The sequence below is a fragment of the Strix uralensis genome, chromosome 23, assembly GCF_047716275.1.
Source record: "Strix uralensis isolate ZFMK-TIS-50842 chromosome 23, bStrUra1, whole genome shotgun sequence".
Lineage (NCBI taxonomy): Eukaryota > Metazoa > Chordata > Aves > Strigiformes > Strigidae > Strix > Strix uralensis.
In genome coordinates, this window is record NC_133994.1 from 4,067,079 (window position 1) to 4,082,238 (window position 15,160).

At 53.5% G+C, this 15,160-nt stretch overlaps 1 protein-coding gene across 1 annotated transcript; it reads left to right on the forward strand.

The window, feature by feature from the left end:
* Nucleotides 1-219: 219 nt before the first annotated feature.
* On the forward strand, nucleotides 220-8,472 carry PERM1 (PPARGC1 and ESRR induced regulator, muscle 1). The gene is made up of 4 exons (XM_074893091.1): nucleotides 220-338; nucleotides 921-2,954; nucleotides 4,844-4,960; nucleotides 6,756-8,472. Exons 2-4 carry the CDS (start codon nucleotides 923-925, stop codon nucleotides 6,833-6,835), a joined length of 2,229 nt encoding a protein of 742 aa, XP_074749192.1. The 5' UTR covers nucleotides 220-338; nucleotides 921-922; the 3' UTR covers nucleotides 6,836-8,472.
* The last annotated feature ends 6,688 nt before the right edge of the window (nucleotides 8,473-15,160 follow it).

A 15,160-nucleotide genomic window follows, 5' to 3' on the forward strand; every position in this document is an offset into this window, starting at 1 on the left:
CATGGAGCAACTCCAGGCAGAGGGCAGAAGTGAGCAGTGGGCATCAGGAGTGGTCCCAGACACCCCAGAGGCTGTGGGACAGAAACACAGTGGCTGGCACCCTCACATCTTCCCCACCAGCTTCTATATATGGGCCTGCCCTCTCCGAGCCTGTCACACTCGGCTCTCAAGTGACACTCTGGGGAGGGAGGGGGGGTGCCTATTTTTAGGCCCTGAATGGATCCGTGCTGGAGCCCAGCGCTCTGCCCCCATCAAGGGTACAGCATCATGTTGTGCTGGGAGGATTTTCCTGCGTGGCTCTTTGAATGGCTCCATCACCGGCTGAGATTGTGGTACAGGTAGGATGCAGCTTTGAGATCTTTCTGCTTCTTCTCCTACCACTGGATCCCTGCTCCTGGTTTTGGGCTCTGTTACATCTCCCTCCCCAGAGCCACGGGTATGGAAGGGGCTGCTGTGGCTTGCTGCAATGCCCTTGTTTGGACTCTGCTTCATGCGACCTTCACACACGATGTCGTGGCAGCAGGAACGCTCAAGAGCATAAATCCCCCACTTTTTTAAATGGGCCAAAGGAGTAGGAAAGGGGTGTGTGAGGTGCGTCCTGCTGTGCTGCTGTGGAAAGAATCCCCAACCCTGCGCTGCTGTGCTCGGGGAGCAGAGGCAGAAGGGACCGGAGGCGGGTAGCAGTGGTCTCTCTCACTGCTGGCTGGGTTATGGTCCAGCACAGCGATACCCATCCTGCTGGGTCTGCCCTTCCCTCCACGGATTTCAGCTGGAAACGAGTGAGGATGAGTGAATGTGGATGGCAGGGAAGCAGGGTGGGAACCTGGGGGGGTGTTATGGCATACACCTCAGCTACATCTGCCGATTCTGGTGCCCTCTCCTCATGCCCTGGTCTCTCTGGCCCCCTCCCCTTGCTGCAGGCATGGATAACTTCGAGTACAGCATCCAGCTGAACGACAGGGACTGGGCTGAGTTCTTCTTGGCATCGGAGGAATGCAACCTAGCACCGGCCGCCCTGGCCACGGCCGAGGAGCAGTGTCTCAGTGACATTGAACAAGGGGACAGCGTGCCGGGGAGGGACTGCCGCGCCAGCACCAACGGGCAGATCGCAGCGAGGGTGGGCAGCAGGCCAGGGCCTGGCACGGGAAGCTCTGCCCCACGTGGGGTGCCCGGAGACGCCTCCCTGCGCTGGCCCGCCGGCGGGCTCCTCTCCCTGCCGGAGCTTCTCTCAGGCAGCGAGGACGAAGCGGACCTGGGCTCGGTTGGCAGGTTTCTGTGCGAGAGCGACAAGTCCAGCTGCCCTTCGCCCGCTCCGATGCCCAGCGCACAGGGGACGCAGCCCCCCTGTGCCCCCACAGCCGCCCTCACCAGCCCAGCTGGCGGCACCGCCGAGAGCAGCCCAGGGCAGGACACAGCATGTGAAGCAGCAGCACCGCAGCCGGCATCGGCATCGGAGAAAGGAGCAGCCAGCAGCAATCGGGCCATGGATCCTCCCAGCCACCCAGCTGGAGCAAGCGCCCCTGAACAGGGAGGAGAACAGCCCCATGGCAGCCCGCTGGACGCACAGCTGGGGGCTCCGGTGCAGGGCAGCTTGCTGGCACTGTCTACCTCCCCAGAGGGTTTGGCAAGGAAAAGTCCTAGCAGCGCTTCCCACTCGGAGCCTGGGCTACGGGGACCACTGCATGAGCACCCCCCGAGCCCAGCCCTGGAGTCTGCGCCCAGAGCGCCTGGCTGCCCAGCGCAGGAGGGGGCAAGTGGGGAGAGAACAGGTACCGAGCCGAGCCCCCCGGCTTGCTCCCCGGACGTTGTGAGGCCCAAGGTGCCAGGACAGCTGAGAAAGAGCCGCAAACAACGTGGAGCCAGTGCCACCGAGGGGGACAGGGAGCCCGTGGGGGCTGCGGCACAGGGGACTGTGGTACCCATGAAGGCATCTTTAAGCTCACCACTGTCTTCACGAAAGAGCAAAGGGAAGGAGAAGGCAGCCAGGCCAGCTCCTGCAAAGCTGGGGAGCGAGGAGGCAGGGGAGAGCAAACGGCTGGTGGCCAGCCCTGGCACAGATGAGGGCAATGCAGCCGTGAGCGCTCCCCTGAAGCAGAAGGTGAAGGAGCTGGGGGCACAGCCCCTGGGGAAGGCGAAGGCCACCAAGAATTCAAAGCCAGGGCAGGCTGGTGACTTGGGCATACGTGACATTGTGCCGGTGATCCCTGCCAGCGGAGCCATAGCTCCTTCAGGAGAGGCATGCCAGGAGGTGCTGGCGAAGCCTCTCCATCCCAGGGGCATGGTGGCTTCTGGAGGGGATGCTACTGAAGGAGCTCACAGGGAGCCTGCAGCTGAGACCCCCAGGGAGCTGGGTCCCCCCTGCTTTGCAGCTGGGGCTTCTGCAAGGGCAGACACCCTGGATGTGACTTGGCCCGAGATGTACGACTATTTGTTCTGTGACTCCCAAGAGGAAGAAGAAGGAATGGGGAACTCAATGGAGGGGGAGAAAACACCCTTGGAAAGGGAAATATCCTTGCCTGAACTGTATGAATATTTTTTCAATGAACCAGAAGGAAATAGGAAAAAAGTCAAGGGTAAAGACAGGAAGCGAAAGAAGTTCAGCAGCTTGGACCATGCTCAGCTGCAAAATGAGGATCCGAACTCGGCTCCAGTCAAAGACTCCCTGGTTATCTCGGTCCCTGAGGTGTATGAACACTTCTTTCCAGATGGGCCTGGGAGCAGGGTAGGCTGGAGAGGGATTTTCTCAATCACTCCAGCCTACGAGGTGAAGAAAGCTGTGGGGGCTTTGAAGTCCCTCCTGCAAAGGCCAATGCATCTCATCAGGGGCCAAGCCCCAGCCCCCCAGCCTCTCGTACGGAGAGGATCTGGAGACAAGCTCCCCCTCGTCCCACTGGCTCCGCTGGGAAGAGGCCTGGCGCGGCCAGAAGGTTTGGACATGGCCCTTGCACTGACAGGTAAAGCACTGTTACCCCCGCTCGCTACCGACAGCCCCGGCTCGCCGCTGCATGTAGAGACGTGCCTCTGCCTTGGGTGATCTCCCTGGCTCCCACCACCCCTTGTAGCCAGCTCTGGCCCCGCTGCAGCCACCTCCACTCCAGCATTAAGGCCACGTTTGAGACGGGAGCATTTTGGCGGGCTCTGCCAGGTCTGAAATCACCCTCCTGGCACGTGAACCTTGCCACATAGCAGCCCTGGGCTTTAGCAGGGAAAACGGGGCTAAAGCCACCACCATGATGTGCTGTGGCGCAGTGGCTCTCTCTTGTGATGCTCATGCTGTCCCTATGTCAAGCGAGTGCTGCTGGCCAGTGCTGCAGGAGGCTTGGACGGGGAATCTGGGGATATTCTGTGTGTAAACTTGCTTTGCTCCCCACAAACCCTGTCCTGGGGCAGAGGTGGTCATGACAGCATGCATGCAACAGGCTGAAACTCAGTCTGGCCCGAAGTCCCTGTCCTAGCTGATTCAGTTGTCCCCCTGAACGGATATCTTACTGTGGATCTAATCTATTCTTTTGCACTCTGGCCAAGGAAAACTTCCTGAAGTGGATAGCTGCATTAAACGTGGCTGGTGTTACTGCAAGGTCTGGTGGAGATAGGAATTCCCCACCCTAGTTCCATCCAGCTGCCTGCAGAGCTGCATACCTGCATTTCTGATGAGGGAATGGGAGGCAGAGCAGCAAAATCCCTCTGTACCAAAGAACTCATGCCCCTGAGATAAGGCAACAGCTGTTGAGCTGCTGTCCCATTAAGGCTGGGTTGCTAATTGATCTAATACTGGTGGGGGGGAAAGGTGTGCACAGAGCGGAACATGTCCAAGGCTTCCAGCTGAAAGAGGTGAGGGGGACTTTAAAACACACATTCATTTGTAAAACATCCCCCAGAGACCTCAGAGTGAACATTGACTGTTACTTGAGGCAGGTAAGAGAAACAGGAATAAAGGGAGAGCAAGTCCAATCCACTAGGACAGTCAGCATATTTATCTTAAAGCTTATATGATGCTTACAGCCACAGTGCCTCATAGTTAATATTAAAACCAAACAATGAATGAGTCATCCCAAAGGGTGCCTCAAAATAGAGCTCCCAGTCTGTTTGCACAGAGAAAAACCCCTTTGCCACGGTCGTAGCTAATTAATAAGCCAGCTTTAATTAAAAGCCTGATCAAATAAACATAGGAGCAAAAATAACCTACTCCTGCATCTTCAAGTCATGCCAGACTGGAACTCCAGCAGAGAAAAAAATGCAGAGCGCTCAGGGCTGTGTCCCGCCCTGGTCCTAGCAGGTGGCGGGGGTGAGGTGGGGTCCGTGGAGAGATGCTGAGCACTGGTGCTTCTCAGGAGCATGTGTGTTGTCCTAGAGCTGCGTGTGTCTCAGGGCACTGTCTTGCAGGAAGGGGACCTTGCCCAGAGGGACCCATCTGCAGCCCCCGTCCATCCGCAGCACCCCAGGAATTGCTCTCTCCTCAATCTGCTCCCCAGACCCGCTTCCAGCCACCAGCCAGGGGCGTGCTGTGAAGGGATGGAGGGAGGTGCTGAGGCAGTCAGAAGTCCTCTGGCTGGGCCTCTCAGGCCCCTGGGTAGCATTAACAAATAATTTGGCTCAGGCTCTTAACAAAGTTTAAAACTGAGAGGGGTGAAAAATATGCCCCTCTCCTTAGGAAACGTACCTGAGTCCTAAATAGACATGTTTGATTGACCAGTGGTGAAAAAAGGTATTCTGGGAGGCAAAATGTGTCACAAAGATGTATATCTCTGGGAGTGCGAGGGACTCACTGCCCCGGAGGGACTGGACCCTGCTGTGGCAGAGGAGGCCTGGTAAAACCCCAAGCCTCGTGCTCTTCTTCTCGCAGGGAGGCCTGAGGCTCCGCTGGCGCTGACCCACAAAGACATGTGCCTCGTCTTCTGTGCCTTCGCGTCCTGGGCAGTGAAGACCTCCGACCTGCAGGCTCCGGATGCCTGGAAGACCAGTACGTAGGGTGCCCAGCCTGGTGGGAGAGGGGCGGGAAGGACCTCGGGGAAGACATGGCAGGGAGAAGGGCAGGGATGCTAACACACCTAATAGTGCCTGCGGGAAAATGCAGTCATTTTCCTGCTTTTCCAAAGTGCCTGTTACTTTCTAATACCTTCTCTCTCCTATAGTCCTGATTCCTACTCACTTACATTGTCCTTTCCCCACACAAAGTGACTGCTGACTTGACCTGAGCTGTAGGACAAGTCTGTGTTCCTAGCTTTGGCCCCGCTCCATCCCAGCCTCTGACAGGGACCAGTACCAGTGTATCAGGAGAAGAGAGGCTTCTTTAGGATCCCTGCTGGCTAGAAGCTGAATCAGGACCTCGAGTGTGCAGGTTTATACTCCTTTATCTCAGCAGGAACAAATGCACGTATTTTTCTAATGTGCTGTAAAGGTATAATCTTTTTTCTAAATACAGCTTAGCTGAAGTATTATCCTGGTGCACTGAGTCCTACAAGTAAACGGAGCCCTGTCAGTTCCTCTCCTCTCCAACCACAGCATTTGAGTAACTGGTGGGGAGAGAGGAAGCTTGGGCAACACAAATGAGCTGAGCTGTGGCCCAAGGGGTGCGGGTTGCTGGGTGAGCAGGGCATGGAGCAGAGAGTGCACCAGCCCGTGGGCACCAGAGAGCCCCTGCCGTGGGGCCAGACGTCGGGGCCAGGCCTTCCTTCTGCTTGTCCGGGGGAGGAATGTTCCCCGCTAAGGTCACACAGGAAGCTGACACCCCGGCTGAGAATAGCCTGTTAGCTAAAGTTGCTCAGTGCAATCATCACAAGGAGCTTTTGGCCTGCTTCTCCTTGCCTTCTTAGTATTAGGTGGTAGATGTGGCCTCAGAGAGGGTGTGAAAAGCGGGATATGGGCCTCGTGCCCTCAGGATTGCATAACCCAGCGTGCAGTAAGCACCCTGGTGAGGAGCGGGGAGAGAGACACGTTGACATCCTGAACTAGCAATTCTCTTCTGGCATTTTAGGTTCTAACAAGCTGAATTTCCCTATGTCCCAGGCTCTAACACATAAATCAAAATCAAGTCTGAATTTAAACTGGGAAGTCCAAAGGCATGGCTTGGGTTCTCAGTTTTCCTTGGGCACAGATCAGGGGAATCTGACCTCTCTTATAAGCCAAGCTAAAAACATTAGGTGAAAGTACAGAGGAGAGCTTGATTCTGTGTATAAGCTCCATTAGTTATTTTTTATATCTTTACATTTTCTGATTCTGGGTTTGGGGTATTTTCTGCTTTTGGCTGGGATCAGAGGATCCACAGATAACCCACAAAATGATATTTTTCTTGGCATTTTCCTGATCCAAACAGAGGTAGAAAGTGAAGGGACTGTCCTGAAGCCCTGGTGAGATTTCCTACTGCAGCCCTCTCATCCAAGATTAGACCCCTTGGAGCTCCACATATCTAACCACTACCCATCTCTACCACACGCATCAAGTCTATGTTGAGTTTCCCTTAAAAACAGCAGTTTCTTGTGAAATGGTGGTTGATCTGTGTGCCCAATCTATGGGACTAGATGTGGTCGGCAGGGCTATGGGCAGCTCAGGACTGAATGCGCTGGGAACAAGCACAGTGTGGCGGGGATGAAAAGCAAAGGCAGGAGGGGACGGAGAAAGGGAGGGGAGCAACCCCCCTAGGTCCCATGGACCAGAGTGAGCCAAGTAGCTTGTGATCTTCAAGTTTGGAAAAAGATTCTTCAGGTTTGGAAGAAGCACCCAGACTCACTCTGAAAATGTGTTGGGCTCTTTTCCAGTGTTCCTGGCAAGTTTCGGCACACTTTCTGCCATCCGCTACTTCAGAAGGCAGGTCAGAGAAGGACACCCCCGGACCTAGTCTCAGCGTGTGCTTCCCGAGGACAGGCGAGGATGGTGGAGGCAGAGGCTGGGGACTTTGTTCTTGGGCAGTGTGAGAAGCCTGGATCCCAGCACCAAGACTTCTCTGGACCCATCCCTAAACGGGACAGGATGTCACAGGAAGCAGGATCCTTCCGGTGACAGTCATTTGCAATACGGTAGGCAGTTTGTACCTGTACTGGACAGAAGAGGAGCCCAGTGTGGGCTGGCTCTGTTCTTTCTTTGCACACTTCTTGCATACCCGTGCTATCTCCTAGGAGTAGTCACAGTGTCTGTTCCAGGGCGCTGCTTGTCCGTCCTCCCTGCTGAAGTTACCTGGTGGCAAAGGAAGGCACTGAGGTGGTGAAGGGAGGAGAGAGCAAAAGAAACCAGGGAAGTGCTTCGTTCCTATGAAAGGGTTGGGGTATCTGTGGAGGAAGAGAGGCGAGAGCTTTGGGGAAGGAGAGCTGTCTCTGTCCAAACATGGTGCTTTGTGAAGCGTGTGCTGGCTGCGCGCGGGCTAAAGGGGGATGGAGGGGCCACCCACTTGGCAAGGCCCAGCTCTCCCATGACCGGTTTGGCTCACTGCAGGAGGACTCATCCTCTTGGATTTCACTCCAAGAAGTCACGGCTCGGTCTAACAGTTCAGGAGACCAAGATAGGGTTTCTGTTGCATGTGGCCACCTCAGCCCTGCTGAGCCAGAGCTGCGGGTGTGGTGTCTGTCCCAGCGGGTGAGGAGCACCCCCTGCAAGGACACGTCTCACTCCCGTAGGCAGAGGATGGGCAGATGTCACGCAGCCAGAGCCAGGGGAAGGGGCAGCCAGGAAGGGCCCCGCAGGAGGCTGCGCAGGATGGAAAGGGGCTGCACAGGCAGCAGGGAAAGGGGCTGAGCTCAGGGAAGCCTCAGGAAAAAGCCCTGACAAGGACATGAGCATGTTGGAGAGGAGGAAAAGGCACGTGTATGTGTTTTGCTCTGACGATCACCAGAGGAAGGGTCTAGTTATATGACTTGGTCCCTCCGCTGCCTCCCATCCTAGAGACATAAAGTTGGCTGGTAAGGAGGTACCGGGGCTGAGTGTGTAACCCTGAGGGCTGGAGAGGGCTGGAGGGGACCCAAAATGAAAGGTGAAAAATGAAAAGGAAGTGGTTTGGTTTCTTCCCTGTCTCTAGTGCCCTCCTGATCACTCAAGGGCATTATTCATGAGGGTCTTTCTTCACTCCCAAGTCTGATAACAGCAGGAATGTGAGATTTGTTAAGCACTTAGGGACCAGATCCACAGATTCTGGGGGAAATCTGCTCAGAATACCTGTTCGGATCTGCCTATGAGCTTTATAGGAACACTGTGGCAATGTTTGTCTTATGAAACCAGAGAAGAGAGGTTTAGCTCTTTCCTTGTAACGCAGAGTGCCATGCAATTTTAATGTGTGTAGGGTTGTACTGAAGACCATGTATTATTGCTGATAAGAGAGCACAGTGTACAGTTGTACAGTGAGATGTGTAGCAGTAAACAGCAAGAGAGAGATGTACAGACTCTATATGGACTATAGTAGCTGTATATCCAGTGAGAGGAGTTTTGTGGAGGAGGAGAACAGATAAAATATGCTGGAAGCTTCTAATAAAGATCTATCTCATTTAATACTTTTGTGTACATTCCTGTGTCTCCATTGTTTTGTGTGTGAAACTGTTGAGTGAGGACTGAGTTTTAAAGAATGAGAAATCAATCCATTATGTGTCTGTTGATACAAAAATGTAGGAGTTGATGTGCTGGTTGAGGAGCCCTGAAGGACAGAGTATGCAGGGAGATGGGCTGCTGCTTCTCTTCCTTGGCTCAGTCCCATGACTACCCCTCTGAGACACATCTTGGCTGCCCTCTCTTCTGCCTCAAAAGCACTGGGGACTCGAGCAGAGTTCTGCTCTCACCAGCCCTCCAGCCAGCTCCTCCCAGGGCCCCCTGAACAGGCGAGTGAGCACAAGTCAATGCACAGCAGCAGCTCCTGGCTTCGGTCCATCGATCCTCATCGCTTCTGCCCTCCCCAGTCCCCCTCGATGCAGCCAGGCTCTCCAGTCTGAGCCAGCATCGCCCGGCACCGCAGCCTCAGGCCCTGAAAGATCTGCCCAGCAGACCCACTCCCTCCACGGAGCAGGAGCGCGGCAGGCACAGGCGAGGCTGAAGTGTTCGCATATGCTCGGTTTTACTGTTTATCCAGCCATAATCCATTAAGTGCTCTCCGTGTTCTCAGTGGCAGGTGGAAATACAGCAGCCTTGGCATGGCGGGTGGGTAATGGGGGAACAGCTGGAGGAATCACGCAATTTCATTATGCAGGGCTTCCCTGAGAGACCGTCACACGGAGCTGAGCGAAGCAGAAAAAGGTCAGAGGAGGGCAGCAGGCAGGTTTGCTGAAAGGAAGGGGTCTCTGGGACTGCCAGCTCCTGTCTCAGGGGGCTCTGGCTCTTCCTGCCTGGTTCCTCACGCAGAGCGAAGTCCCCAGGGTAAGGGCCAGAGCTAATCCCTCAGCGGTCACTGCTGGGTTTGAATTTTTCAGATTTTGTGTTTTCTATCCTTGTCACACAAATCTGGAGGAAATCATGTTTTCCCTTCACTCTGCAGGTGCAGGAACAGTTAATTTCCCTCCCAGCCATGTACAGTACTCCCAGGTGCAGTGCTGGCGGTTAATAAATGATTGTGCTGAAAGTCACTGAATTTAATACTGGGCAAAACAGTTCTGGTTTGTCTCACTGTCTCAGGGATTGCAAAGCTGGCCTGAAGATCTCACTGGAACTGGGAGGGTTTCTGGCCAGAAACCATACTGTTGAAGACACTTTTGATGACGTTAACCCCTCCAGGGGAGTTTGGATGGGGCAAGGCTCTGTGCTGGGGTGTGGGGAGTCTGCATGTACCCACGTCAGCTGGATCTTTTCTAAGCAATGCCCTTGCTTTGGGGACCTCATCTTCCCTGGGGAAGTGGTTTTTGTTCTCAGCCGCTCCCCACAAGCCAATGCTGCAGACGTTTGCTGCAGTGGAGGTGCTGCCAGTTCAGGTCACTGCTTGGGCCCCTAGTGAGGAATCAGGAATCTCAGTCAGTTGATGCTGGGCTGGAGAACTTCACCATCAATGTATAGCTGCTAAATCACTGCTGGGAAGAGACTTGTGTGTCCTCCCCTGCCACCATTGCTTGAAGGCTCTGTGCTTGGGTTTTGCAGGAAGCCAACTTGTTCTGCTGCTTGTGGACAGTCAGGCTACAGTCGGAGACTACCATCAGTTTTCCTGAACTGCACAGGGCAGGTGTGGCACTGACAGAAGGCTGCAGAAAAGCTGCTGGGCAGGCAACTAGTTTAGGAGTGTTCTGGGTGCAAGTGGTAATACCAGATATGATCCAGAAAGGACTCAGACCTAGATATTGAAAGAAGAGGGAATGGCAGGTAGTGCTCTGCGCTCCCAGCGTCCCAGGTGACGGAAAACACTGCGCTCAGGGTGGGACAAGTAGTCTCCTGGCTGTCCCTGACCTGCTCCAGCTGGGAAGGGCACAGTGGCACTGAGCACTTGTTTTCCCACTCCGAGGGGTCTATCTCGCTCTCTCAGTGCCTCTATCCTAGTGTTCAAAAACTCGTGCTAAGCTTCTTCCCAGGAGAGTTCAGTACTCACGTTGTGCTGTAGGTAACACGAGGTGCCTGTCACCTCTACCAGTGAGTGCCCTTTGCCTGCCTGTGATAGCTGGTGTCTGATCCTTTAGAGCTTGGGCCTGGGGACATAAAAGTTACCAAAGGTACCAGCTGATCCGTCAGGTTATAGGTGCGTTTCACACTCCTTTTGATCTCTACTGGAAGAATCGGATGAGAGAAATATTTCAGAAGATAGATGTTTTCAGCCCACTGCAGAAGCAAAAGGAAATATTGAAAGATCTTGTTGGTATCGGGAGATCTGGGAGTGCCTACTGTGCTCAGTCAAGCAGCAGTGTCTCTAGTGTCCTTCAAGGAAACCAGCCTGGACTTGCCTGCAATTTTAATGCTTGGTTTGTTCGCCGACCTTTTAAGCTCTCTCCTCTCCCTCCACGGCGAGGTCATCTGCCTGTATCTCACCCCGGAGGGAGGAGCCTGGAGCTCACCATCTTTTGCAACAGCAGCAGCCACCACAATAGAAACGACCTTTTCAGTGCATCCTTGGTGCCGTGGGACTGTTTTCCCTTCACCAAAGAGCGCGTCAGCGCTGGAGGTGGGAGCTGTGCCATCCCACCCCACGGCTGTGCCTTGCACGTAGCTCCCACATCTGACACCTCGTCTTGCCAAGCAGATGAAAAAGTCAGGCAGGTGCACTGACTCCGTATTTCATCTGGCCTTGATTCATCCTGTGCCACCCGGCTGCTGGGGTCCCGGCCTGGAAGAGGGCTGCGTCTCTCCCCCCTCCTCTGCAGCAATCGGTTTTGCCAGAGCTGTTCCTTCGCTCTTATTTTTTGCTTCATCTATGAGTAATAAAACCAGAGCAAAGCTTGCCGTGGACGTTTCTGCTAGGCCATTTCTGAGGCATGACTGTCTTCTCCCCTGCAATTCTGAGAGATTTTTGAGGGCTCGTGGTGCTGTGCCAGAGCCGGGAATGCCGGAGCAGGGAGGCAGCGGGCAGTGACCTCCCTCTTATCTAGGACTGACAGAAAAGCCAGTTGCTTCGTTGGGTCGGACAGAGCACGACATATTTTGGTGGATTCCCCCACCCACAGGGCAGTGAGGGAGTTGCTCATCACGGACTAGAGCAAATCCTGCACATCCTCAACTTCTGCGGGGACTGAGGGCTCTGCAAGGGCGGCGTTGGGTTTTCCGAGCAGGAACAGGGAGCAGCTTTGCCCAGCAAAGTCCTTCCCCGACCTCAGCTGTGGTTTCAGGCAGTGGCTCACAGGCAGCCGACAGGAAGAGACACGTTCATACAAAGCGCTCACCAAGGAATTCCCAAACCTCAAGTGTCTTTGTAAATACAATAAAAAGACCAGCAAGTCCACGCACAGCGAAGGAGAGGGAGCTGGTCAGGTGGGCTGCTCCACTGCAGCCACACCACCTCTTCAGTTATGGGTTTTTTTTCTCCAAACTACTGAAGCCAAAGGAGCAGGTCACAGGCTCCACTTCCTTTTTTTTTAAAAAACCACCTCTCTGCTGTTTATTCTTTGAGCAAAAGAAGTTTGAAATTGTGGCTTGGAAATCAGAAAGCAGAGAGAAATAGAGCAGCCCAGGGCGTTTCAATAACTGTTCTGCTTTCCCAGCTATGGTTTCAGATGGGGGGGGGGGGGCCCAATTCAGGACTTTTAGCACTTGGAGGGAGTGGGTGAGTGGAGAGATCATTTGTCAGCAAGTGAATTGTTGGCAGCTAATATCATCTCATGCCTTTCATCTCCCTCTGTGAATAAAGATGCAGCTATCCCATGAACCAAGCTGAGCGGCGGGATGTGCACAGGCTTGCTGGCAGCTCCAGAGCACTGGGCCTGCAGTTTGTGGGTGACCTGGTTCAGACCATATTTCTGCTGCAGCCAGGCTGTGAAGGATGAATAAATTTTTCAGGAAATGAGAGGTATTTTGTGCGTTTACAGGTACTACAGTTTCCATTTCAATGCGACATGCACTGAGACGTCTAGCGCCGCTTTAAGTAAACCCTCTATTTTTAAATCATGAATCTGCTGAGAAATGTGTTGGAGGAAAAGCAAGAGAATGAGGGTTTTCAGGGTCACAAGGCAGGTGTCCATGAACAGAGCTCACAAACACATCCCTGTTCCCACCTGCTACGGAGCTGCCAGGGTTGGCATCTGGATAGGAAACCATCGGGGAAAACCAATGGCCAGCAAAACCGATGACCCAACAGAGAAACCAGGCTGTGCTGAGGAGCTTGGGTGTGGGTCTTGACCAATCTGATGCTTGTGTGGGAACATTTTAGGTCTTGTACACACACATAAATTGCTCTGCATTAATTATACCAGCCTAGCAAAGCTGTACAACCTTCTACAGTAGGGACAGATAGAGGGAGAGCAGGAAGAAGTGCTGCTTCTGGGGGAGCTAAACCCACCTGGGAAAGGGTAGGAGTAAAACTCCTTCAGCTGCTTGCATGGCAGGGGCTGTGTAACCATTTCAGTGGCAGATTGTTATCACAGTCCTTAATTTCTACAGGGTAGCAGTGAAGAAATGGCAGGGAGCTGGCCATAGTGGTCAACTGGACAGCTGATTCAGGGATGGGACACTCGGGTCCTGTTTACACCCACAACCTTGCTCTCTGTTGGTGCAAGCCCGACGGGGCCCGTTTGCTAAGGGCATGCTCACATTTCATCCCGAGACGCTATGTTCTGTGCCGGGCAGCAGCTGGAAGTAGCTACAGTGTGCCCCAGAAGTACGGCAGGAACCAGGCAGTAACGCAGGCACGGACACACGAACACAGAGATGTAAGAGCCAAACAGACCACGGCAGCTGCGCACAAAGTCGTGCTGGAAGCGTGAGAAACGAGCACGTTGAAAGGGCGGCATTTGAAAGAGTGACAAATTTAGCCCAGGTGTAGCCGGGGGGGAAAGTTACCACTCTGGGAGGAGGACTAAAATTGCTTTAGAAGCTGCGTTCTGTCTCCGCAACGGTCTGAAACCAGGATCTCTCACCTGGCTACTGGTGGCCCTGTGCAGGCACAGGTGACTGTTGTCGATCGGTGGGATCGCCCACCACAGCTTGGGAGACCTGCACGCTGCGGGACGGGTACACCGGCCTTCTGCAGCCAACGTATCTAGTCCTTGCCGGGTTCTTCAGTTTCTTGAGCACCAACGGCTGCAGCACAAACGTCTTTCCAAGTGTTAATGGGCTGCTGTCTTGCACAGAGCAGTGTGCTTGGGAGGGCAAGCCCCCTCCCTGCCCCGCAGCCCCCAGCCCTAAAAGATTACCGAATGTTAAACTGAGGGCTGTATCCAGTTCCTCGCTGGTCTCTTCAGCAGAGTAACTCTGCAGAGGCAGCCAGGGCACCTGGTTTTCTGCCCAGAGCAGATGCAGGGACAGAAGTGGCCTACGGGCATCTGGATGCAGTCCTCAGCCCACTCGCCAGGACGATACTTCCTTGCCAAGCAAGCCCCTGCCGTGGCCAGCTCCCCTTCCCAGCTGGCTTTGTTAGAAAGCGGCTGCCATGAGGTGAGGTCAGACTGACAAAGCCAGAGCCAGACCCTGCACCATCTGGCAGCGCACAGAGGGCTCGGCTCCAGCTCTGAGCCTAGCGCTGGGGCTGGCCAGTGTGTCCCACTCAGGTGACTCCGGTTTTCCCCCAACTAGAGCAGACAGCCCCAAGCATCCTGAGTCATGGGCATTCCCAGCTGCATGGAGACAATAGGAGTCTCCAACTGATTTTCCAGAGCACTTTTCCAGGACACAGGGCTGAAGCAAAGTCCAATGAGTTTTGGCATTAAACCTCCAGCCGGGTCCCGTTGCCTGACAAACGCAGGGGAGACTTTGCTCTAGGATTAGGGGTTTACAATTGCTTGACCTGACCGAGAAGCAGTCAGCACTCTGAAAATCCTCCTGGGCCCCCAGGTCCCAAGAGGAGGAAGGGCTTTGGAAAGGACAGCAGCGACGGACAAAATTCCACCTCCATTAAACCAGATGATGACAAAGAAAGAGAGAAGTATTGCAGAAGAATGTGTATTGCAATTGTCCAGTCTTGCAGAAACACACCAGGGAACTCTTACAGCAATAGGGAGGGGCTTTTCCTTTTTGATACCTTGCAGATATCAGTGTTGAAACCCAATTAAAAAGATGGTGACCATCTTCAAAGTCAACGTGTTCATAGGAGCTCATGAGCATGGCTGCCTCCCAGCAATACTATGTGCTTTTGATGTTCCCTAGTGCAATTTTGTTCTGAATAAATAGATCCTTTGGGGGTTAAGTTATTAGATACAAATCTTCCCAAAATGAGAGCAAACCTGAAACAAAACAATAACAGCTAGAAGACCCAAACCAACACACACACGAATGTGCAGACAGCTGCCCATTCTACAGTACTGAACATCATCCACAGCTAGAAAATTAAATAGATCGTCAACTCAGCCACATTTACACATTAAATACATATAATCCACTCAAACCTTGCATGTAAACTCTTTTGGATACCTTCTGGGAAAAAAAAAAGTACAATGTAATACGTAGATATTCAAGTACAAAGAGCTCCTGGATTGTTTTGTTTGCACCAGTGGAAGAAAGAAAATAGAGATTTTGTTAATACATTTGGTTTGCAGCCTCCTTAGGGAACAAAGGTTAAGAATTTGGAGCCTCAGGTAAAAACAATTGGATTTGCTGCTGACCTTACATGTGCTAAAGGATCTGGCCTAAG